Source organism: Strigops habroptila, chromosome 5 (assembly GCF_004027225.2).
Source record: "Strigops habroptila isolate Jane chromosome 5, bStrHab1.2.pri, whole genome shotgun sequence".
NCBI classification, from domain to species: Eukaryota; Metazoa; Chordata; class Aves; order Psittaciformes; family Psittacidae; genus Strigops; species Strigops habroptila.
This window is the reverse complement of record NC_044281.2, coordinates 21244880-21270146: the sequence shown is the minus strand read 5'-3', so window position 1 is coordinate 21270146 and position 25267 is coordinate 21244880. Positions and strand designations below refer to the sequence as shown.

General features: G+C 39.3%; 1 protein-coding gene across 10 annotated transcripts in view; it reads left to right on the top strand.

The window, feature by feature from the left end:
* The window catches only part of B3GALT1 (beta-1,3-galactosyltransferase 1), a 202481-nt gene extending 181130 nt beyond the window's left edge, over positions 1–21351 (top strand). For 7 of the 10 annotated variants that reach the window (XM_030486613.1, XM_030486617.1, XM_030486611.1 and 4 more), the window contains 2 exons: positions 16069–16107; positions 16685–21276. In XM_030486613.1, coding sequence (XP_030342473.1) covers positions 16917–17897 — 981 coding nt within the window. In that variant the 5' untranslated portion in view covers positions 16069–16107; positions 16685–16916 and the 3' untranslated portion in view covers positions 17898–21276. Of the gene's footprint in view, positions 1–492; positions 517–9333; positions 9371–16068; positions 16108–16684 lie in introns of those variants that run through there. The other 3 variants (XM_030486616.1, XM_030486618.1, XM_030486621.1) reach the window with 3 other exon arrangements.
* The last annotated feature ends 3916 nt before the right edge of the window (positions 21352–25267 follow it).

The following is a 25267-nucleotide window of genomic DNA, read 5'->3' as shown; positions in this document are numbered from 1 at the left end:
TAGTAAAGCTATAGCAAAATGAGTTTGATAGACTATGCAGGCACTAAAGATCAACTGCCACAAGAAGAAGAAAGGCAGAATTGAAATGCCCTGCTATATTCTTTTTCTGCATGTATCAGGTAAAGTTACAGCTAAACAATGTCTAAAAATACTGCAAAAGTAACTTCACTTTTCTCAGCAGGTTTTCAGAGACTTAAAGGAGATGCGCCAGCAGAGATGATTTAATTGTTTTGCTACCTATTTTTCAGACTGTTTTCTTATGAGGACTGTAAAATGCATAACCTATCCTACAGAAGATTGCCCGTTCCTCTGAAGGGCAGTTTTTAAACAGGAGATGTCTAGAGGCACTGTTATTTGATAGGGACCTAATTTATGGATAGCATTTGAGGCTACAGATGTCAGCTGTATAAAGACAACTCTCTGAAGCCTCTCTCTCTCCCTCCAGAACTTGAGATGTTGGAGCATGCTGAAATTTAAGACCCTCTTCGGTGTCTCTAGAGCTGTACACAGAGAGAGGTAGATGCCTTGAAACACGTAATCTTGTGCCGAAGTCTCTGGCTTTGTGAAACAAAGCAAACTTTTTTGTCTTCCATTTTACTTTATCTACAGGGGTGGCTGACAAATGACCTACCTCTCAATTCAATATATCTACCTTTAGAAACTTGCAGTTTTGTTCTTGTCACCACTGGTTTCATCATTCCTCAAATTAAAAGATGATACGCCTAAACTTTTAGTTATTTGACCAAGGCAACTCAGAAACCATTTTTCATGTCTGATACTGTCTGATGGCTTTTCTTCCATACGTGCCAGATATAGCTATAATTTACAGATTGTTTCCTGCCAGCCAGGATAATAATCTGGTATTGCTGGAGGCAGAAAATCCTTTTGGTGGTCCTAATACAGTGTATAGAGTACCTAAAGAATGTTTGTAGATTTTGGCTGTTGTCATATCACTAAGATGCTGAAAATCTCATCTACACTCCTTCCAGACAGGCTAAGTTAGCAACTCTACTCTTATCTAGATTGTCAGATCACTCTTGAAAACAGTTCTTGGTTTTTGGAGGATTTTTGCTATGTTTTATAGCTCATGGCAAAACAATCTTCTCACATGTGTTTTTTTATACTGGCTGTCACTCTGAAGTACTTAAATATTGTATAAGACTGAATATCCTGCTCTCTCTTGCTACATGGCAGAGATTATTTGTAGGAGTTTATTAAAAAGGCAGTGTATCAACATATTAAGATTGTTTTTATTATCATAAATGTCAGTGCACTAGTTTAAAGTCACCACCACTTTGGTATTTGGGATTGAATGAACACAGTCCCTGTAACAAAAAGTGATTATCACAAATAAAGAAGTTAAAGCTGAAAGATGACAGAGATGATTGACTTCCTCCAAGTGTTTTTGTTTCTAGACCTCTCTATAGAATACAGTGACTAAATTGTGTGCACATGCCATTCTCAGGGGTAGGCTTTTTTCCTAGATGTGTTTAATTCCTCTCAAACACCCAAGAGCCAGAAGGTGGATCATTCTGCCATCTTATGAAGGTGCAATTCATATCAGGTTTATTTTGAAGATGAGTGTCAACAGGAAGAAGACTCAAATATCAGTCTGGTGAAAAACTACACACCCTTTAGTTGGAAAATTGTTCTCATTTTTATCTCTATTTATAACTTCATTTAGATGCAAGAAGTTATTTTTTAAAGTTTCCTGGGAAATCCCAAACTCAAAGTGTGTTTCAAAGGCTAGTAAATGACTTAATCACAACCATGGAAGTATATCAGTTGTGACAGCAAATACGTTTTGGTTTTACTGTAGATGTACTATAGAAAAAAATCACAGGAAAACCCAAAGCATTATTATTTTTAGCTGACCTGAGGGATTCAGCGACTTAGGTTTGAGGTACAAAAGAAGAAAAAAAAAAAAAAAAAAAAAAGATGAGCTGCATATTGTCTCTTTCCATCCTAACGATGGACACTTTAATCAACATTTGGAATGAAAACACACCAAATTTCATCGCTCTCAAGATATTTGGATGAAACCTGTTAATAGAATTGGCCTAATGACAAAGGTTTGACCCTACATGCAAGAAGTACAGGAACCTGATGAGTAAGTGATTGATATGCTACCTTCAAAACTGCAGCTTGGGATTGCATTTTGCCACAATATTATACAACCCCTGGCAAGCAATGAGCAGTCTACCCCTCGTTACACCATCTGGAGAAAAAAACAACAGCAAAAAAAGCCCTGACACATACTCTGTTTTGGCAAAGGCATGTGTGGGAGAATAGTCTACCTAAGCCAAGAGCTGTCTTCAGATTCTGAAAAGAATCTGGCTGATTCAGAGGCTTGTGACAGCCCCTTACTATGTTTTCATTTTACATCAAAATCAGAAAATCACATCAATCTTTCAAATAGCAGCACATTCTCAATCACTATACTATTCATGCCCTTTAAAGCTGCTATATACATGAACGAGTTTCCTGTTAAAATCCAGTTAGGTTTCCAATTTAAGTTCAAAGTGATCTCAGGAGAGTCAAAGGATAGAAAGAGTCACTAGGTACTGTGAAAACAAATGAAAAAAATATGAAAAAAAGGGAAAGTAATTTTTTCAATAATCAGAAAGTGCTTGAATTGATTTCCAAAACATTCCAGTCATCACAGAAATTTAAACCTAAATATTTAATAGGCAAGCAAAGGCTTTTTGGTTTATTACTTGTTTGCAACTGATACAAGAGGAAGAAAGGAGCCGTTTGCTTGGTCATATTCTTGTATAAGGAAACTCTGGGGCTACTGCTACAGTTCCTGGAGGAACAAGGGAGGAACAATGGGAGCCCTCAGCTTTCTGATGATCTGGTGACATTTGGATGACATGGTTTAGTGTGTGGTGTCCCTGCCCATGGCAGGGGGGTTGGAACTAGGTGATCTTAAGGTCCTTTCCAACCCTAACTGTTCTATAGTTCTATCTAAGGGAGGAGTGTGGCCATGAAAACAGGCCTGCCCCATTTTGCCCCATCCTCTGGCTTGGGGCTCATCATACCCCTTAGCTGTGCTGATCCAGGCTTTTGTGCAACTATGAGGCAAATCTGATTTGGAAACTGATCTGACTAAAAATAATCATAAAGTATTAACAAATGCATGGATATTTTTGTGGCAGTGCCAGCTTCCACACACACGCTGTAGCTCTAATTTCGCAGGTGCAGATGCAAAGCAATGTTTCCCATCTTGATCTCATGTAGTATTTCTCGGCTCCTGAAGACCATCTTCAAAGACAAGGCACAAACAGCTGAGGGGCAAAGCATCCCCCCTTCTCTTCCCTTCGTTCCCACTGCCTGCAGGCAGGGACTGTTAATCCTCCTCAGCCACTAAGGGGTTCCTGACTGCTATGAGGATCATGTCCTGGCTGGAGGTGAGGTGCTGCTTCCTGGCAGCCTGGGCTGACCTGAGGACAGGCAGCCTTGGCCCTGCCATGTGCCCAGCAGGACCCTCCACCACTCCCCCATGTTCTGCAGGAAGCATGTGTAACAAGGGGTTGAGAGGGAGAAAAAGTGTTCAGGAATAAAGGTTAGGAAAAGTAAAAACAAAATAATTGGACATAAATCATCTCAAAATCTTGCTATTTGTAGTTTAATTGATCCAGCCAGTGGACAGGGGGAGGAATTGAAATGGAGCTTTTACTCAGTTTATGCATATTTTTCACAGAATGAATTAATGCCTCACTGAAAAGGTGATTTGCAGTTGGCATTTCAGGCAGCCTTACTGCCTGGCTCTGGAATTATTCCCATTGTTGTTCACACAAAGGGAAAATAAACTCAACCACTTGGCTTTCTTTTCCCTGAAATATGTGTCTAAGATCACGGCTTAGAAAGGAAACCAAATGGCAGATGGCAACATCTTTGCAAATGCACTCTGAGCTATACAAATTACTTCGCTCAAAGAAAAGAAGAAAGCGAGAGCTTTTCTTGGACTAAGAAATAAAACATTAAAGTTCTCTTTAAAAGTACTGGGGCAGCTCCTAGTTATGTTACATATGTACACAGCCAAAAGAAATGATCAGAAATTATTTACAACCCTTTGCTCTGGGGCATTATTCTTCATTGCGTCATTACCAAGAAAGGCTTTTAGAGAATAATTTGAAATGTGCATTTAGATTGTTTGTCTTCCCCTCACCATGAGCCACACAGTATGGGGAGGCTTCACTCTGCACACCCCAAGCAGGATTGCCTGTCATCTTTCAGGTACCTGGCAGGGTTTAGCCAGACACCCCCTGCCTCTCCAGCAGCTCTTCCCTTCTTTGCACTAGAGTGCCAGGAAATCAATTATTTTCTCCCAAGCAGCAGGACAAAGCATTACTGATGTTTGCATCAACTGTCATGTTTCCTGGCTTTTTCCATTTGAGGAGAGCGAGTGAGAGCACACCTTGTTCCTCACTAGATGGAAGGTGCCAGAGGAGACACTGGCTGTGTCATCTAATGGACTCCCACATCAAGTGTTCAGTCACACAGCAAAGCAGTTCCTCCCATGGCCTGTGTGATCCCACAACAGTTGGCCTGACAGCTGCTTTACTGCGTTTCATATCATTTTTGCTTTGTCCTGCCTTTGATATCAGAATAGCTGGGAAATAAATGGAACCACAGATTGCAGAGTGCTTTCAAAATCTCTTTTGTTCAAGAGATCTCTCAGATTAAAATAGTGCTGAAAGGAGACCACCGAAAGCAAGATAAGGTTTAGGATGTTGAGGGAGACCTGCACAGAGTTTAAACATGCTCAGGAGAATCCCTGTTGTTTCCAGCCACACTATGAGCCAAACACCTTCCTCCAGAGAAGGTCTGAGTTCATGTTATTTATATAGTACTCTCCTCTGATTCTACTTGAAGAGTAAGCACCTCTGAAGTTTGGAAAATGATCAAAGGGGGGGGGGGGGTGATATTATATAAGAAAAAGAATCTCCCCGAAGGATGTTTCTCTGTGAAACCACTCTATTTAATTCTTACAACCCTGAGGTATGCACCAAGATTTGGACCCTTAACTTGCTTGGTGGATTTTATTACTGTATTACCTGCCTCCTTGGGGTATACAGCTGCTCACTGAACTTGTGCTTATAAAACTCTTGAAGGTCCACAAATGGAGAGCTAAGAGAAGCAATCTATATTTTTACACTGTATATTCTTGTACCCTCTTTCTCCTTCAGGCTTGACCTTGAATACATGGATAACTAAGGTATGAAGGTATGATTCCCCTTGGGCACAGTGACAGAACATACTTACTGTTTATTGCTTCACAAAGTTGATTTCTATCAGTAGTGCGTTATATTCCTATCCGAGCAGGAGCCAACACATCCCAAAGAAAAGTGGGTGATAAAAAGAGAATTTTGTCTGTTGAGCTGCATCAGAATCAAGGCAGGCAGCCATCCTCAGTGTCAGTGATGCTAATGGCACAATGCACCAAAGCAGACCTAACAAAGCACTCATCATGCAACACTGCATGAATAATCTGGAGTGGCACTTTAATCGCATGCTTTACCCGTGCCACAGTGGAGTCTCAGTAAAAGTCAAGCTGGGAGGAGGAGGAGGAAGACTGCTTTCCCTGGTTTTCAACTTGGAACAAGCTTCAGGCCATCTTTTACATAACACTAGTTGGCCTATGTTTTGAGACATCCTTCAATACAGAGAATGAGTCTACATTTACACCTACATCAACCCACTAGGGAGAACACAATTACAGGTGGAGAAGCCAACTGGAGAGTTTCCAATTATTCTGAGAAGTTGCAATTGCAATGGTTACGCTTCCCTAGTCACAATAGGAAAAAGAAAACAAAATGTGCTGGTAGCGTAATGAGCCTACAGAAATGGGCACTGTCATGTTTGGGTAAAGACAGACAAACACACATGTATGCACATTAGGAATAAGCTTACTTAGCTCTTTTCCTAGTTTACCACTCACTGCAAATACCACTAATTAGGAAGGTTCACAGGCAAAAGATGTAAGAAATCAGAGTTAGTATTCCTGACTGCTCACACAGTTCTTCAGGATTTGAAATTTATGCTCCTTAGTAAAAACTTTCAAAGTACACATGAAGGACATCTCTAATGACATAAGTGATAAAGTGAGTTGAAGCAGGAATTCAGATTTACTCTTTACCAGAACGCAGTTCATCCTGCAACTTTATTAGATACCAGAGATTATCAGCCATATTCTGCCCAGCTGGGAGATAAGAGTTATTAACCAAAAAATTCTCACAAACTGTTCATCAATAACAGTTTGTGAGAAAATTTCCTCAATTTTTGCCTACAATAACTCTCACAGGGCTCAAGTTAAACTCTGATCTGAGCATAAATGGAAAAGCTGTTAACTGGCTGCTTTCTCCAGAGACAACCAGGTTTCTTTCACTGAGATTAATAGACAATGTTAACGATTTTTATAAAGGGTATAAAGTAGAAAAATAAAGAAACATTGTTTTGGGAAAGAGAGTGGACTAACTAGGCATTGCTTATAACCCAGAATAGGTTTACAGTTTAGCTAAGGAGGCAGCAACCCATTTACGAACCCAAATGGTATTTTTTAAACTTGTGTCTCAGCTGAGGACACAATTTGCTGCACTTTTGAAATATAGAAGAATGAGGAGAAATTTACTCCTGTGGATTCACAATATATATATTTACCAATTTACTACAACGGGCACTCCTTTATTTGATTCATCCAAAAACCTCCAGTCACTGTGAGCCCATTTTTAAATCCTTGCCACAAGAGATATGTTGAGTGTATGTTCTAAGAATGTGTAAGTGTAATGTTGTGCAATGGTCCATTCAACCACAAGCTTCAGAAAACTAAATGCTGACAAATTGTTTGGGGTCATGTCTGTGAAATGCTGCATATGTGCTAGCTGAAAGAGCCTGACACTACCTTGCTCTCAAATGTTAATAGCTCTGCAAAAAAACGCCCTCTTTTGCAGCTGAAATTTTTCTTGTTCAATCTCCAGTGAAAGCAGGCTTTCATTTATGTTCAAACAAAACTCCATCTACCATTTAGTAATGACAAAGTGAAAAGAGACAACATGCTTCCAGTCTTTGTTGTAAAGGCAATTATATATAGCTAAAAACCAGAAGTGTTGGCCCTCAGCTGGACGAAGCTGCGCTGAGGTTGGTGGGCCTGTGAGCATGTTCATCAGCTGATGGTTACACCAGCTCCTTAGCAGGAAAGCACCAGTCCATGTATTTAAGGCAAACAGCTGAGACAATAAAATGTCATTCCAGCTTCTTTCAGTGCAAAGAGGAGGTTAATACCACTTTTCCAAGAGGACTATCCCTTCTCAGCAAAGTAGCTTAGTTGGAAAGCCCAGCCGGTACTGCAGGCTCTCAGTGCTGCAGCTGGAGGGGAGGGGGCGCAGCCAGCTGCAGGCAGCCACCACCTGCCTGTCTTGGAGCTGCAGGTATTTGTCTCTGCCAGGTTTAAGGCGATGCTATCACAAAACCATGCCCAGAAACATTCCTGTAAACTGGGGGATCTCAATCACAACTAACCAATCACCAAAAAGAAGAAAGTGTATGTCTAGGAAATGCTTTTCACATATTTGAGAACAAGTCCTCTGGCTGAAGTGTGAGCCATATTTTCCAAGTTGAAGACGTAGTCATTTGTTTGGTTGGGAGGGTTTTTTATGTTACAATACTGTGAGACACAGGTGCAATTTTGAAAGTAACGGCTTGCGTTAAATGTATCACAAGTACTTCACAAAGAGAATCAGAAACCTGAAGCCTGACTTATAAATAGCTCATGGTGACAAATGCTTCACAACATTAGCTTCACATTAATTACTGTAATGCAAGCACCAAAAAAACTGAACTGCAACCTTCAGGCTCTAGGATGTCTCCAACATGAGGAATATTTCCAGGGAAAAGAAAAAAAAAAATGCCCATGTAGCCAGTGTCACAGCATCCAACAATTTCCTTGGAAATCTGATAACAGATTATGTTTTTTCCAAAGCACAAAAAATTGGAGCTATGCTATTTCATGGTCACCTAAACTCACCATTTACAAAATTTTCTAGCCCCATTGCTGTGGAAGAAATAGGAAAATAATGTGAATTCTAGCTATTTTTCAGCCTTAAAAAAAATCTCTCCATCATTCACCAGTAAAAGATACATAACAATTACAATAAGTATAGATATCATACAGCTATGCCTGAGATATGGAAGAATCCCTCCAGTAACTGTCTGTCAATAAGAGCTATGCTCTAAGGTTTAAAAATGTTTTTATACATAGCAATAATCAATGTTTCCAGCCTGAAGTGCCCCCAGTTTTAATGAGGTTATGGGCAAAGTTTCCCAAGCATCATGATTGATACCTTAACAGGCAGGCTTGATTTTAGAACTTTTCCCAGTAAATCCAGAAGTTTTAATTGTTTGTACTTTTCCTCCAATGCCCTGGTAGCATGTGAGTTATGGGAATCAGATTCATTATCCAGTTCAATGAGCTAGCATCACCACAGACACTGGAAGTGTGATTTCAGGTGTTCCAGTCTTCAAATAATTGTTACTCCTCCTTTTTGTGACAAAGATTAATTGGCAATGGCAGTGCCACTAGGGTAGGCATCTATATAATCAAGGCCACTGTCATTTATTCTTGATGTCATAACCCAGACCACCGCTTCACAGGCATTGCTCTGAATACAAAGGTAGTGAAATAGGGAAATTTAAGAAGGTTAAGGCAAGAACAGCAGAATATTTGTTTTCAAACACTATTTCTTGAAGGTAATTTAACCTACTGACTCCAGTAGTTATGTAAAATTGTTTCATGAGTAATAAAGATTTGTTAAAGCAGTTCTAAAGGTTTTCCCCGATTTTTCTTTTTTTTCTTTAAGAACACAAAGCCTTTTTTTTTTTTCTTTTTTCTCTTTTGTCCTAAACTTCCATTAGATGCAAAATATTGTAACCAGTTTGGAGGTGACATGAGCTAAAGAACCTTGCTGTGAGATTTCACAAGAGAGCACAGCACAATAGCTAAAGAAAAATAATGGTTGTGGCTATGGCAACCCAAAGTGAAATATGTTATTTGCATCAGTTTATAACCATACTGTGATGCAATTTACGCGTTACTGCTGTAACGGGACATGATTGATGTAATCACAAATGACCTATCACAACATGAAGTCACAAAGTGTTTTTTAAAATTGTTTCTGAAAAGCATTCATGGGAAAAAATGCACGGATCTGACACTTGGCATCTCCTGAGCAACTTGAAAAGAAAAAAAAAAAAGAAAAGAAAAAGAAAGATTTCTGCTTAAAATTATTCTGCTCTTTCCTTTTATGTTCTTCATCTCTTTTCTCTCCCCTTTAGTTAGAACAAAGGATATATGCTTAAAATGGCTGCTACAAAAGTCCGCAGCAAAACTCCCATTAACAGCAGCATGCTGTGGCTCCAGGTAAATCACTTGCAATCAGCAATATAGCAAGACAGAACTGCTGATTGGCACGTCCCAAATTCTGATATTATTTTGAGTAGAGTAAAATCTTGCTATTAACCATTCTAGATTAATATCTGACCAAGCATAGCCAGTTTGCTAGAACTTTAGAAAGCTGTCCATCATACAGACGGTCCTCAGAGCCTGGTCTATCATCTCCTTCCACGTGGAGTCAGCTGAGTGATACCACCATTGGAGACGCTGGAGAAGGACTAGGTTTCACAAACACACTATGACCAAGAGACTTGTTTTTAAAAAATGACCAAAACAGTAAGAGGACTACTGAAAATGTAATGCTGAGAGATTCCAAGTAGGATTGAAAAAATAATAATAAAATAAAAAACAAAACATTTCAACTTCCTATGAATACCAGATTTTATAAAATCATACTTTCTTTTTCTGGCTTGCAAACCAACTGTGAATGTTTTGCTTTTATGAAATACCCAAACCCAGACAGGTGCAGCATCCTGTCTGGACAAGCTTGAATCTTGATCTATCACCATGTTGTCCTCCACCACCAGCACAGGGGATTCTCCAAAACTGGTTTTATTCAGAGTCAGATTTTCCAGGAAGAAAATACAGCTAAAGCAGCCCCATGTAGCCACATCTGGTGCAGACCAGGCTCCTAGTCACGACGAGAGAAGGCAGCTACTCCCCAGTCATACTGAGGCCAATCATTACCACCCAACTCCCCGAGGAGTGCTGTAAGGAAAAAAATGGCTGAGCGGTGTGTGGCCAACCTAGCAGCTCTCGGATCTCTGCTCAGAGAAAGCAGGGAAATCTTTTCTGCATAGAAAATACTTCCTGAGCTGCAAAACTTTGATGCAAATTTATAGCTACAAAGCTCCTGATGTACAAACCAAGCCAGAGAGAAAAGCTACTCAAACCAACACTGAGATCCTACCTTCATACCTTGCCAGCCAATGAATGGTCCTTCATGCCAAGCTCACATTTGCTAAACAGTAACTTAGCCCACTCCCCTCAGCCATGGTAAATCTGACATTTGCGTTGATCAAATTATTCTTAAATATTTCTTACAGTTGTTTGATCTTCTGCAATTGAAAATTGCACTTCTCAGCTTAGTCATGGTGGAAACTGTTTACTTTTTAACTTGCAATAATTCATTCTGAAGCATGAGAAAAAAGCAATGAAAATAAAAGTTTAATTGATTTATGTAGGGTGGCTCGCACTTGAAAAAGAAGAGCAAATCCTGGTTATATATACATTATTTGAAAAAATATAAAGTGGAATATACAAAATGGTCACTCATATGCAGATTTGCTTTCTTTTCTACTTGCAGATGTTGAGCTTACTTTTAACTCGTAGGCTCTGCAGCAGCTCTTTAAAGGTTAAAGAAGTTTCAGAAGCATGGGCACATTTACTGGAAATTTTTAAAACCTGCATTTTCCTTATGTAAGACTCAGAAGCTTTTCATAAAATTCCCTAATGCATAGTCATTCTTCGCTTTCGTTCACATTAAGAGCAGGCAGTAAATAATGAAAAATAATTTATAAGTCCCAAATTTATTTCCAGAGATCTATTGTTCAATTTGGTGATGAAATACAGCATAAGCCATCTGCAAATCAGCAGTCATGAAAATAGAACTGTTAGTTTGAAAGAATCACTTGTGCAAATATTTGCTTTCACATTCAGTTACTGCCTAGGGTAAAGCCCACCATCAATATTTCTGTGAACAAGGAATGATTCTCTATGCACAAACAGCATATTTTAAAACATAGCCTGATTTTCAGAAAATATTTGTCCTTGTTGCCTTTGAAGGCAGGCATGGGAAGCCAGCCTCTTTTAGCATAAGACAGCTGGGATGCCTCAAAGTAGAACTGATTTTTCTAAAAAACATAGACCTGAAATGAATGCTTGTACTTTTCTTCCCTCAACCTAAGACAGTGGCTCCTACATGTGTTACAGTTCCTTTCCACATATATCCTAGAGAGGAAGGTCTTCCTTTGCAGCACTGGTTTGGTTTCAGGGCCATTACACCCAGGCACAGCAAAAGTGTTCAGAATATTTAAGAAACCTTCAAATGAAGTTGCCAGAGAGGAGTCTGCAATCTTCTTTTAAATGACCTCTGCCATCCATCCAGAATTTCCTCAAAAAATTACTATGAAGACATACAGCCAAGAACATAACAGCATCCACAGATTTCTTCGTAGATGTGTTCTTAATGTGCAGGATAATTTTCTTCTCAACAAGACCCAGTAATAATCACAGACTTTTCCTTAGGTAATTTAAGGACTTCATAAGTGTGGAAGACATTTCAGTGTCTTGGTCTGTATACAGATGAAAGCCATGATCATAGAAAACTCTTACAAAAATCTCTCTTTGGGGAAAATGAGAAGAGTTTGCCACATTGAGTAAATAATTTAGCAGCTGCATTCCGTCTTTTATTCAGGGAAAGGAATAGGTACATTTTGGCAGAGATGCACAGCGTTAATTTGACTCAGTTGTGCTCTGCCTAAAAGGCTCCTGGGTGTCAGGGCAAGCAGCTGCAGCCTTCCTCAGCTTCTCACCCAGGGTCATCCCCAGGGTTCAGCATTCTGACTGCCTCCGCTCAGCACCTACGTTATATCCTCAGGAGTAGATGCCAACATGGTACGGATTACAACTGTGGCCAGGCTTCAACAGCTGTGGTTTCCATCATGTGCGTTCACTGTGATCTAATTACATTAAAGCAACTGCACTTCGATAGGATGGGCTTTCTTGAAAGAAAAATATCAACAACATCTCAGCAGAGATAGCAGTGTTCCAAAATATTGGCAAAATACTGCAGTTGGCGAGTAATGTTTGCTGAACTCATTTGACGTCTGCCTTAAAATTGCCCATGAACAGTTAGCAAGATTCTCAAATGTGCTCATTATCTGGAGGATTATTCTTGATGTGCAGTCAGCTTGTAAAAGGTTTGCTGCAAATACTCACAGGTTAATTACTCACAGAAGTTACACAGTACTGCTTTCTGTGCTCCAACAGGGTGGCTTCTCTGGCTCGCACAGCATGAGCTGTGAATAGCACAATTAACTGCATGGCTTTGAGGCGCAATATGGAAGCATGATGCTAAACATTTGCTTTTACAATCATCTACCCTAGAAAAGTTTAAGCCTTTGATTACTTATAGTATGACAGCCAGGCTAGGAAAGTGACAGATTGAATTAAAACATTTTTTAAAACAATGATCCAAGAGCTTAACATTGCTGCTGCCCTGATAAAAAGCTTTCTTTCACTCCACAGAACAAAGGAAAGGAGGTGACACTTCCCTTTGCCTGTGCCAATGTCCCCAAACGTGACGCATCCAATCCCAACTGACAAAAGACAAAGCTGATAAAAGCTTTCTGCTCTCCCTGTGACAACCCATATCCAGCTGTTAGAAGGTCGTCAAATTTCAACACCAAATTCAACACCATCATGGCAAAACTACCAAATATACTGCATCCAATATCAGGGAGTAGAAATACAGTGTATAAGTGAATTTGCTACCCATTTTAATATTTAAGGCAGATTTTGACATATGTACTATTGAGTAGGTTAAAAACGTTCTGAAGAACTTCTGAGCAAACTGCTAAAGGATCCACAATAACATGCGGACACTGAAGTACTTTCAGCTGTTATTCACATGAAAGCAGTGGCTTAGTTCATAGACTTTATTCCTCCTCTTTTCCAAGTGAGTAACTAACGAAAAAAGTTTTAACACACTAATCTGAGCACATTAATTTTTACACTCTGATTTCATTCCTTGTAATTCACATCCTTGATATATAAGTCCTGCATATTGCATGGCTGCAGAGTTTAATTTCAGGCCACAACACGTGACAAAGAAAAGGCTTGCTGTCACAGACTTTGATACCATGAATAATTTTGCAGCCATCAACACAGGAGTAATTCCAGGAAAGCCCAAGTTAGGCACTTGCTTAGGTCTTTGATGCATTAGCATCATCTTTAATAACAGAATTTGGCAACCTCTTAAATTCTTGACTGCTAAATCATCACAAAATATGTATTTTACTGCTTAGTTCATGTTTTCGTGCCTAATCAATCTGTCTATTTTCTTGCTTGTGCAAGCTAAACATTATTGGAAATTCTGTGCAGGAACAATGAGTGTTACCAGAAATAATATGTAGGAGCATTTGCCCTATGGCCAAAAAAACAACCCCAGAATCACCTGACATAGCTGCTTGCCTAACCCCCTCTGTGAACCTATGAAGAGTGAGAGAGATTAGCCCCGAAGCCACCAATAATCTCAGCTAAAACAGCAGACCAAAACTGCTCAGCAAATTTTGTTACGTTTGCACTATACACCAATTTTGTGCTATTTTCTTCCAAATCTGTTCCCCATATATAGCAAAAAGCTCAGATAAAGCAGGAATGTGAACTTTAATCTTCACATCTTAACCTCACAGCAGAGTAGGAATAGCCAAGAGACCCATCACAGGAAAGCAGGGAGCTCTCTTACTGTTTTTCCCCCCTCAATCTTCCTGAAAAATAATTAAATCTAAAACTTCACTCATCAGGAAAATTACAGCTAGTTCCCTCTTAACCACTTCACCTGCACTAAAAATTACCACAGAAAAAGATAAACTTGTTTCAAGAGACAGCAATCCAAGGGCCAATATAAGAAATATTCATCTTGGACAGTTACCTGTAGATTTCATAACTGAGCAAAAAATTCTCTATAGTAGCTTGGAATCTTTCTTCAAAATGGTTTAAGGCTTTTGTGGCCTCTGATACTTTCAGAGTACACAAGATTGGACATCGCAGCCAATTATGGCTGTACACAGACATTGCTGGACTGAAAAGTTGTTTTATGTAATTTTGTGGTTTGTAAGGAGCACTGGTTACAATTTTCCTCTCCCTCAGTTATTTGTTCAGTATTCATGGTAACTAATGCACATGCCTTTGTTAAAGAAATTATGTAGAAGATACATGTTTAGAGAATGCAATATAGCTTCCTAAAATAATTCATCATATCCAGCATGTTAGAAGTATTTGTGAGCCTTAATGCTGGAGTCCATTAAAGACAATGACGCATGTGGCCCTCACTCATCTCCAAATCCACTTCTGTATTTCTTTCTTAACACAGTCTTCCAGACCTTATACTCCTATGTTTTTGATATGTTACAGCATTTCACGTTTGCCGTTTTTCCCGCTGGGGTCTCTGGTGGAGGCAGTTACCAGAGATTAACAAAGCCAGAAAGAAAACCAACCTACCAGATCAGGGATGTGTTTTGCTTTTCTCACAACTGTGTCCCAGTGACCCCAGTGGACTGATATAGCAGGAGAGATCCCCTCTCCAGACATTACAGTAGGCATTTGTGTATATATTTATCACAACCGTATTTATTTACAAGGATGTATGTGTATGTGCCAAGATTGCTGTGTTTTGCAGCCCTATGGGGCAATTAAAGGCTTCACTTAAATATACTGCTACCACTTGGTGGGAGCAAATCACAAACCCCAAGTCTTGTCACAAGTAGTGAAGGACATCGTAGTCAATCTCTACCTCATTAAATTGCCTCAGCATTAGGGAAAAACTTATTGAAATTGATGATGCTCTGTAACAGGCCACAAATTCACATTATCCTATTTCATGGAAGGAGAGAGGGGTATGTAGGTTCTGGTCATTAAATAATTAAAAGTGTGCATAGTGAAGACTAGCAGGACAGCACTACCTGTAAATCTGTAAGGAGATTATAGTCTGTACATATTTAGCAAACATTCAGATTGTTTCTCTGCTGTTTTCACATCTCAGTGGGAAATAGTAGCACAGGATAACAGCACTGTAACTCTGATAGCCTACATAAAGAGGGCCTCTGTCTGCACAAACCCTAAGCAACAGGTCACCTGACAGGAGACCCTGCCACAGGGCCACCTCCAGGGCCACACTCTCACTCGGTTTTGGAGAAAGGAAGAAGAGACCATACATACCCAACACAGGGGAAGCACAGACTCCTTAAGAAGCGTTTTGATGTAATCCAAGCAACGTGTCAAAGCGGTGTGGAAACAGAAAGGACATTCCTAAGACAAGGCTTCTCCTTTTCAGCTGAATCCATATATATTTTTTCTGTCCAAAGTAAATACTAAATATTTCAAAGACTTTTGTGTAAAGCTCATCTGTTGCATGCGTCTACTATCCTTTAGCTCTGAAACAATGCAATGGTAAAACCCAGGAACGTGGAGCCTACAGGCACCCTCCAGCTACTGGTGTGCCTTGGAGGAGTCAGCACTGATCCAGCAGGCTTAATGCAGCTTGTCTCGTTTCCATGAAACAATGATAAACAGAAATGGTTCCCAGGAAGCATGCCAAGAGCAAAGGAAGCTTCAAGGCTGGCATATTCCCCAGATCCAGGGAAGCCTCAAAGCTCTCTAGTGCTGGAGACAAGGCTGGTGTAGCAGCAGGGAAGGGCTGCCGATGCAGGAATCCCACTCGGGTAGGCAAGTGCTCTGCATGCTGGCCAGTGAAGTGATACTGTTGATAGGCTGCCATCATGATTTAACTTACATGGTATACCAATGATGTTTGCTCATGAAAAGTAAAGACTGGTTTTGGGGGAGAGGAGAAGGAAGCCGTCAAGAATAACTGAAATATATTCATTTATTTCTAGACTTTTATGAAGTCTACTCCGGCCCTGACCTTTACATGGGTAAGACAACATACGTTATCTCTCTCTTCTTTATCTTTACCAAGTCCAATTCTGTCTGGTTTCCACCAAAGTGTGCTCTTGTTAGCAGGACTGACATTAACAACATTTAGACCAAATGACATTTGTAGGTATCCATATGTATATTTGCCACTGATGCTATTAATCCTAAGTTAAAGTACATGATTTTTCATTTTTTAAATAATTTTAAAGTGTTCCATGGCATATTTTGAAAGATTGTCCAGAAAAAATGCTAGCAAGCAAGAAAATGCTAGGAACCAGAAAATTATTTTCATATACCTTTAAAATTATCTAAATAGCCAACATACCATGCATGCTAAACTTCTTTTATATATTATAATCTATGAGAAATTATCAATCATAAAAGCATGATTTCAGTTATACTGCTATATTCTAGTTGCACTACCTTGCACTGTGGTGACTCATGAGAGAAAAATAGGATATCCGAGAAATGCATTAAGACATTGAGCTTATTAATGGCCAGTCATATTTAAGCTCATTTTTCTTGCCCTAGGCTTTTATGATCTAGCAATGGAAAATTTTTCTTCATATTTTTCAGAAATAACAGAAAATTCCAAGAAATGGAAGCCACTGCTAGTAAAAGAAGAAAAGCTGAGTATCATCAGGGTTAATAGCTCCTATTTGAGATCCATGAATGATTACGGAGTTACTTTCCTGTATCGAACTTTCAAGTTTCATTAATAATATGCTGCCTTCTCGGGACATAGGTGCAATCCTGGCACGAAGGCTATTTATTCATTGCATGGGGGAATAGAGGAGCTAGAGGAACAATGGCTTCAAAGGTCTCGTGCTTATATGTCTTGACGGTAGTTTGCTGGGCAAGCGCTCTCTGGTATTTAAGTATAACTCGTCCTACTTCTTCCTACACTGGCCACAGACAGCTCAGTAGCATATCCATTGCCAGAAAAAATGTTTCCTTTGGCAACATAAGAACTCGACCTATAAATCCACATTCCTTTGAGTTTCTTATCAATGAACCCAACAAATGTGAGAAGAGCATCCCTTTCTTGGTCATTCTTATCAGCACAACTCACAAAGAGTTTGATGCAAGGCAAGCCATTCGAGAAACATGGGGAGATGAAAACAACTTTAAAGGAATCAAAATCGCCACCCTATTTCTTCTTGGAAAAAATGCAGATCCAGTGTTAAATCAAATGGTAGAGCAAGAAAGCCAAATTTTTCATGACATTATTGTGGAGGATTTTATTGACTCTTATCATAACCTCACTCTGAAAACATTGATGGGGATGAGGTGGGTAGCAACGTTTTGTTCAAAAGCAAAGTACGTTATGAAGACAGACAGTGATATTTTTGTAAATATGGATAATCTTATTTATAAGCTGCTCAAACCTAACACCAAGCCAAGGAGAAGGTATTTCACTGGTTACGTTATAAATGGAGGGCCAATAAGAGATGTTCGCAGTAAGTGGTACATGCCGAGAGATTTGTATCCGGACAGCAATTACCCACCCTTCTGTTCAGGTACAGGCTACATTTTTTCAGCTGACGTAGCAGAACTGATTTACAAAACCTCCCTTCATACCAGACTTCTTCATCTTGAAGATGTGTACGTTGGACTCTGTCTTCGGAAGCTGGGCATTCACCCTTTCCAAAACAGTGGCTTCAATCACTGGAAAATGGCCTACAGCTTGTGCAGGTACCGCAGGGTGATCACAGTGCACCAGATAACACCAGAAGAAATGCACAGAATTTGGAATGACATGTCCAGCAAGAAACATCTCAGATGCTAAGATTTTTACAGATGTAAATACTTTTTTTTTTTTTTTTTGGGGGGGGAATTTTGGTTTAGTCTGGTTATTTTTTGACAAAGTGGTCTGCTGATTTACAGGTTAAACTGTGGGATATTAATTGTGAGAGGATTTTTAATGACTGATTTTTCATTCTTGTTTTGACTACTGGTTTACAGACTTCAGGCTGTTTTCATAAGGACATTACACCAACTGAAAGGATCTAGAGTCAAATCTCCGATTTTGTATGTTATCCTCTCTCACACGTATCAGCTCCTGCATCTGTATGTAAAAGGACAGTAATAAACTGTTATGAGCTGCTTAACAGTTCATGCCCCAGGCTCTGTCTGAGATAAGACTCAGACCCTAAAAAAAAGAAGACTTACAAACATACTTTCATTCCTTTTTTAACACCCTACAACCATCTGTATTTAGAAGTTTGTTAATAAACTGAGCAGTATACATTTGCACTGACCTTATACACCTGTATTGACATGTATATTTTATAATACAGTGTATGTAATTCCCAAACAGCTTGCTGATGGTATAATAGCAGAATTTAGACAGGTAAGAACATCAAAGTCTCATAAGCCTTAGAAACAAATCCACACACTGAAGTATGTATTTATCGACCAAGTGGTATTCCTTTAAATTATTTCAAAAGATACCCCATTTCTTTCCACTGCCTAAAGGAACCCTAAAAGATATAATACAATTTTAAAATAAAGTAGAATCTGTAGATGGAATAAGACAGGGGAGATGTATGGAAAACTACCTTAGATATACATGAGAAAAGTATGAATGCCTTTCAACTTTTAATTTCATAGCAAGGCAATGTTTTTCATTAGTATCAGTGGATCTCTCCATTGTCTTGCATAGCAATATATATTGAGTGACAAGTGTCAATAAGCAGCATATTTCTTCAACATCATTCAGTGCACTATTTACCGAAAAAAAGTCACACAAAAGCAGCTTTTTGAGAGTAGGCTCTACTTTTTGCTACAGTACATAGGTGAATGAGATTCTTTGAGATTTTTAATGGCGTAGAAAAGTAGGAGCTCAAGAGATTCCCCAGAGCATACAACAGAAATCAAATACACAAAATTTTATTTAAGTTTCATAATGTGCTTATGTGTTTTGAATATGAATGTTAATTAAATGTCATGAAAATTATTTCAAGGAAAATCTTTTGGTAAATTCAAGCCGCCTCTATTCAGCACCACCTTCTAACAAAAGTTGAAATATTACATTTCTCAGCAAATAACTTGGAATGAAGAATTCATAGACAAATTGCAATGATACAAAATTCACCAAATATATTACTAGCTGCAGGTTATTCAGACTGTCCACAGCACACACACACGTCTCATTAGTTTCAGCTGGCATTATGTGTAATATATGAAAAACTGTTCAGTCTGTGTGTTATTCAGGATGTCTATAAAGTTGTCAGAAATTAACTGAATAAGAATTTACAGGAAAACTCTGACCTGATTTTGTCATAGGTGTACATAGCACTTTACAACAGTAACAAGGGAATGAAGATGCTACCCCAAAAGGTTTGCAGTTTCATGATAAATTGTTAGTCTTATTCATTGATGCAGCACTATCATTTTGAAAGGAACTACTTGTAAGAAAGGTAAGCTGTACCTGACCTTCAAGCCACAAGCAGTTTTTCAAACAAATGTACTTCAGATCTAAAAGTGAAGCTACACAACAGACAGCCCAGGAGTTACTGCTAATCAACAGCAGCTTGCGCACCCTTCATAAATGAAGATCAGTACTTTATACAAAAATATTGACTCTCTTGCAACATAATTAATATTTATCCTTCTCTAGTTGACCTAGTCCTTGTTGAAGTTGCTCTTGCTTCCTATCAAACTCAGAACTCTAGTTAAACAAGGTCCAACTAATTGCATAGATGAACATACACGGATTGGGTGAAGTTCAGCTTTTCTTACCCAAGCCCTAGAATATGCTTGTTTAGAAAGGAAACAAGGGTGGAATTCACCCCCAACCATCAGGTAAATCATCCTACCAGCAACACACTTTGTAATAACTCCAACCCAAAGGGTGCAATCACTTCTGCTATCCCTGTGCACGCTGCAGTAATTTGGGGTTTCTGAATCCACAACCAAATGGATTTGGTGGCCTTACTTCTGCTCATGCTTCTGGCTTTTGGTTTGTAACCAAGAAGACAGCAGGGCTCCCAATCCAGATACCTCAGGGCTTGAGAAGCATGGTAGGTAGCCTTGAATTTCTCCTAGTACAAGTAGACTGCATTAATGATTGGTAGGTACACCTTGAAAACAGTATCTGAAAAAAAAAATTAAAAAAAAAAAAAAAAGTATCTCCTGCTGTTTATAAATAGATAGATCTTCAGAAATGTGAATGTTCATCTTGAAACTGGTGTACATATTTCTAAGGCATTTTCCTCTGTATTCAGCTGTATATATGTGTAAAGTCTGCTTGCTATGTAATATTCTGTTATGCATGGAGCTGAGATAGGCATTATATTTGTCCAGTGTTTCAAGAGCCTTAAGCATGTGTGCCCTAACTTTTGAATGTACAAGATTTTTTTTCTTTTATTGACAAATGAATTTAAAAGACCACAACAAAAGCCTAATTTTCTACATCTGTTAATTTTCTGATACTAGACTTCACTAGCTTGTTACACTTAACATAAATTTATTATTTTCTCTTTGCTCAGAAATTGCAGTATTGCAACCTAGAAAGGGAGCAATATGTCTGTCTATACATAGGGGCAGCTTGCTACCCTCCCACTCAGTAGTATTTGTGCCACATGGGGTACTGTTAACAAACAAGTGTTTGCATTAGGCTTCCTTTAATCAAAGAAATATTCATGTAACTTAAAGGTCATTTTGTTTCACTGGGCATGGGACAAATGACAACTAGGTTAAGACATGCTGGCTTCTAGTCACTTCAAAAGTGTGATTATAATCACATTTTGATTCCAGAACGTACATGAACAAAGCACATTGATTGAAGAAGCTGGGGGGAAAACTCCTCTCTTTTAGGAGTTTTTCATAAAAGCATTTTTTTGCTAAAAGCCTGAGAGTATTTAAACAGAAGTCTCAAGCTTCATTTTCCATCTTTCCTAATAATAATGTTAAGTATCAATTTTGATTCTTTATTGGGATTTTTTTTTTGTCTTTATAATGTAGATGGCAATGGCAATTTGTAAATGAAGAGTGTAATTAACTAGAAAAGCTTGTCAACAGTAACCGAACATTACATGTAACATTATATATGACTGTACTTATGTATTTATTTGTCTAAATTGTATATATTGTTTTATCTATAGTGTCTGTAGGAGTGCATTCTTTTAAAGTATTATTTACAGTTTTGTGGGATTGCCAGCAAAGCTGCTAATCAAGATACTATTTTTTTGTATCAATGTCAAATAATAAAAAAATTAAGAACAAAATCAAATGAAAAACTGAAGGTGTCCTGTAAGTTTTCTTCTTCACTTCTTTCTAGAAATGTAAAGAGTATTATCTGAAAACACAGTACCAGGGAATAGGCTGTTTTCATTAGGGAGAATATTCTGCTGCAAAAGCAGATTTGTAAAAAAATAGTTGGAAAAAAATGCAGCAACCTCACAAATCATAGAGAGATGCTTTAAAACAACTAAGAGTTTCACATACAGTAAAACCCCCTCCAATCACTTTCATTTTTCTCTCATTTTCACCATGGCAGCCCGAGTCTAATTGCAACACTTACATGGTGTTTAATTAATATACAGCTTGGAGATATACAGATATTAGCACTAGTAGGGTGGATTTCATGTAGCTTGATTATCTTAATTACAAGCATTCTATTTTCTCATTTACTTAATTGATTGTCATAGATTTCCAAAGAAATTTGCACTGCCCTAAGTGAAAACAGTATGTAAAAAAAGAAAAACAAAAAAAACCAAAACAAAACCCCACCAAAAAAAACCCCAAAACAACCCAACAACAAAAAACACCAACTTGAAACCACTGAAGCTGGACCATTCGAGCAGCAACGTGCCACAAAAGGAGATCTGTATGACAGGAAACATTGTACAGAATAATACCTACTTTTCTTTTGTTAAAAATGGAAATTTATGAAATGGAAGAAGAAGAGTCATCTGAAGGAAAAAAAAGAAAAAAGAATATGCCTTATTGATTCAGCTGCAACACCTATTGCTATTCACCTGTAACAGAGTTGTCTCAAGTATCTTCTCTGATGACACACCTAACACAGGAAAAAAAGATCCATTTTTCTGCTAGGTCTGAGAGTTGGCTGACTCTACATTATATCTCTGCCTCACCTGAAAGAGCTAAGGAGAGCAAGAGGCAATTTATTTGTCATGCGAGATTTATCCTTGAGCATTTATTCTGCAAAGGCAGTGGTACATATCAAGTTGTGCAGAATTATGTGCAATTGATTTGTAATGCAACTTTTATTTGGGACAAGCGAGTATCCCAAACTTGAGGTGTGCTGGGTAACACCTACCTGTTCTGCAGCTAAATCAAGAATAATTCCAACCCCCACATCCCTTTTCCTTTAGGAGTGCCTTTCTCTGGCTTGTTTTCTAGCATGACCTCTTTCCTCAAAGTGAAAGCAGACCTCTTGGACAACTTAGTATAGCAGTAAAAGGAAGTGGAAAACAGAGAGCTCCCTACAGTAGCATTTGGGAAATGCTAGCAGACCCAGAGTACAAAATCATTTAGCACAACAGCCATTCTCTTTTGGCAATAAAGATAGCAGCCATGTAAGTGACATAAGCCACAACCAGTGCCTGAACTCATCCATCTTGATACACCAGCCATTAGGCTTTAAGTGCATCGTGCACATTATCATGCATTGATTCCTGCTTAGCCTAAGACATTTATACGAATATCTTAGAAAAGTTGTGCCAAAGTGTAGAAAGAGCGGAAAGGGATAAAAGATTCTGAAACAATTTTTTTATTATTTATTCAACTTCATTAAAATCCCTTCTCAAAAAGAATCTTCTATTTCAAGAAGTTTCAACAGTTATCCATTATCCATCTTCATACATCTTGAATATGTATGAAGAAGGCCAGTAAAGTAAAACACTGGTCTCCATTACCCAGTGTACTGCAGACTGCATTTGGATTGGGCTGTGTGAGGCAAATCAGATTTCATTGAATTCACAAGCCCCATCAGTTCATAGAATCACAGAACGGTTTGGGTTAAAAAGAGAATTCAAAGTTAACCATCTAGTTCCAACCCCCCTGCCATGGGCACGGACATCTTTTACTAGACCAGGTTGCTCAAAGCCCCGTCCAGCCTGGCCTTGAACACTTCCAGGGATGGGGCATCCACAGCTTCTCTGGGCAACTTGTTCCAGTGTCTCACCACCCTCATAGTGGAGAACTTCTTCCTAATGTCTAATCTAAATCTACCCTCTTTCAGTTTAAAGTCATTCCCCCTTGTCCTGTCACTACATGCCCTTGTAAAAAGTCCCTCTCCAGATTTCTTGTAGGCCCCTTTAGGTACTGGAAGGCTGTTACAAGATGTCCCCAGAACCTTCTCTTTCCCAGTCTGAAAAAGCCCAACTCTCAGCCTGTCTCCATAGGGGAGGTGCTGCAGTCCTCTGAGCATCTTTGTGGCCTTCCTCTGGACTCATTCAAACAAGTCCACATCCTTCTTGTGTTGGGAGGTCCAGAGCTGAATACAGTATTCCAGTTGGAATACTATACTCCAGAGTGAGTTGAGGAGGAGAATCACCTCCCTCAATCTGCTAGTCATGCTGCTTTTGATGCAGCCCAGGATACATTTGCCTTTTTAGACTCAAGCAACATTACCAGGTTATGTTGAGCTTCTTGTCTGGCCAATGCCTCCTCAGGGCTCCTCAAATCATTCTGTGCCCAGCCTGTAGTTATGCTCGTGATTGCTCCAACACCTGTGTAGGACCATATATTTGGCCTTGGTGAACTTCACATGGTTTGCATAGGCCCACCTCTCGAGCCTGTCAACATCCTCCTGGCTGTCAGTTCCAATGGGATTTATATCTGTTTACAAAGGGCTGAATTTCATCCTCAGTGTCCAGCTCAGGCCTTATGTCTATTCCCAGTGAAATCAACTGAGATATCATCCAGATTTCTGGGTAAGAACACTGTATTCCAAGCGGTACTTCACTCATCAGAAACATCACCTCTTATCGAATGCAAGCAGGAAGACAAAGCAAGGAGCAATTTCTCCAATGTCCCATTAAGCCCACTTCTTATGAACACAAAGTAGAAGTGAGACCTACAGGTTTGTAACCTGCTCAATGAAAGCACGCATATAACACTAACTTCTTGACAGGAGAGGGTTCTGTGCTGAATTATATATTATCTGGCTCTCTGCCAGTTCACTGCTCATAAAAAGTCTGTTTGGGAAACACTAACAAATGCATGCCACTGGCAAAAGCAAGAGTCCCCCAGAGCCATACCTACTTCTTGCAATCGCTCCTTTCTCATTCCCTACACAGCTTTTATTTTGGCAGTCATTGCATTGGGAAAAAAATGATGGTATAATGATGCCTTTCCTAAACTTCCTTCATCTGGAAGAATCCCAACAGTCTAATTTACGATAATGTTCTTCCTCGTTGATAATGAGAAAAGTATAGATGGTCCTTTTAAGTTGGCCTCAGGACTCACTGATGTCCCTGCAGTTCCTCTCCTGCATTCATCAGACCCATCACTACACTCGGAGCTCTAGGTGTGGACCCCTTGTGGCTCTAGTCTCTAACCTTAAGGCAACACCAAACCTCCTCCCTACTTGCTCCCTTTAACCCATAGCTCAGCTAGCTCTTCATTTAGTGTAGTTTCAGCACCAAAGGACAGGAAGGAGTACTGAAGGAACTCCTCTCCTCTACACTCACCCAAGGGTGATAACCCTTGCCATCACCACAGCTGCCCCATCTCACACAGCCTCTCCAGCCATCAGCAAGTCATTCATCTGTGGCTTACCCCTCAAAACATTCCTCTTCCCTATCTGCCCTCCTCCTGCCAGCAAGCCCCATCTCCTGCCTGCTTTCCTACCATTCTTTCTTCTTACAGGACTGTTTACTTTTCTCCATTACTAGTTTCCTACAAAACTGAGACTCACTCATGGTTTATCAGCCCCTACTTAAACCCGTAACTACACGATAGGACGGACACCTTGACTTTCCACCACATCCTTCTCCTGTGTTTTCCCCACTTCATCTTTTTCCTCGATTTAAAAAACCTCTTCCCCTCACTCCATTCCGCTGCACTTTTAATCTGCTTCAACCTGGAACATTTCCCTGTTGTTTCCATCACTCTTTCCATTTTCCCAATGTTCTTTTACATAGCATCCTCCCATCTAATGCAGCTGTTCAAACCAGCCACAAAAAT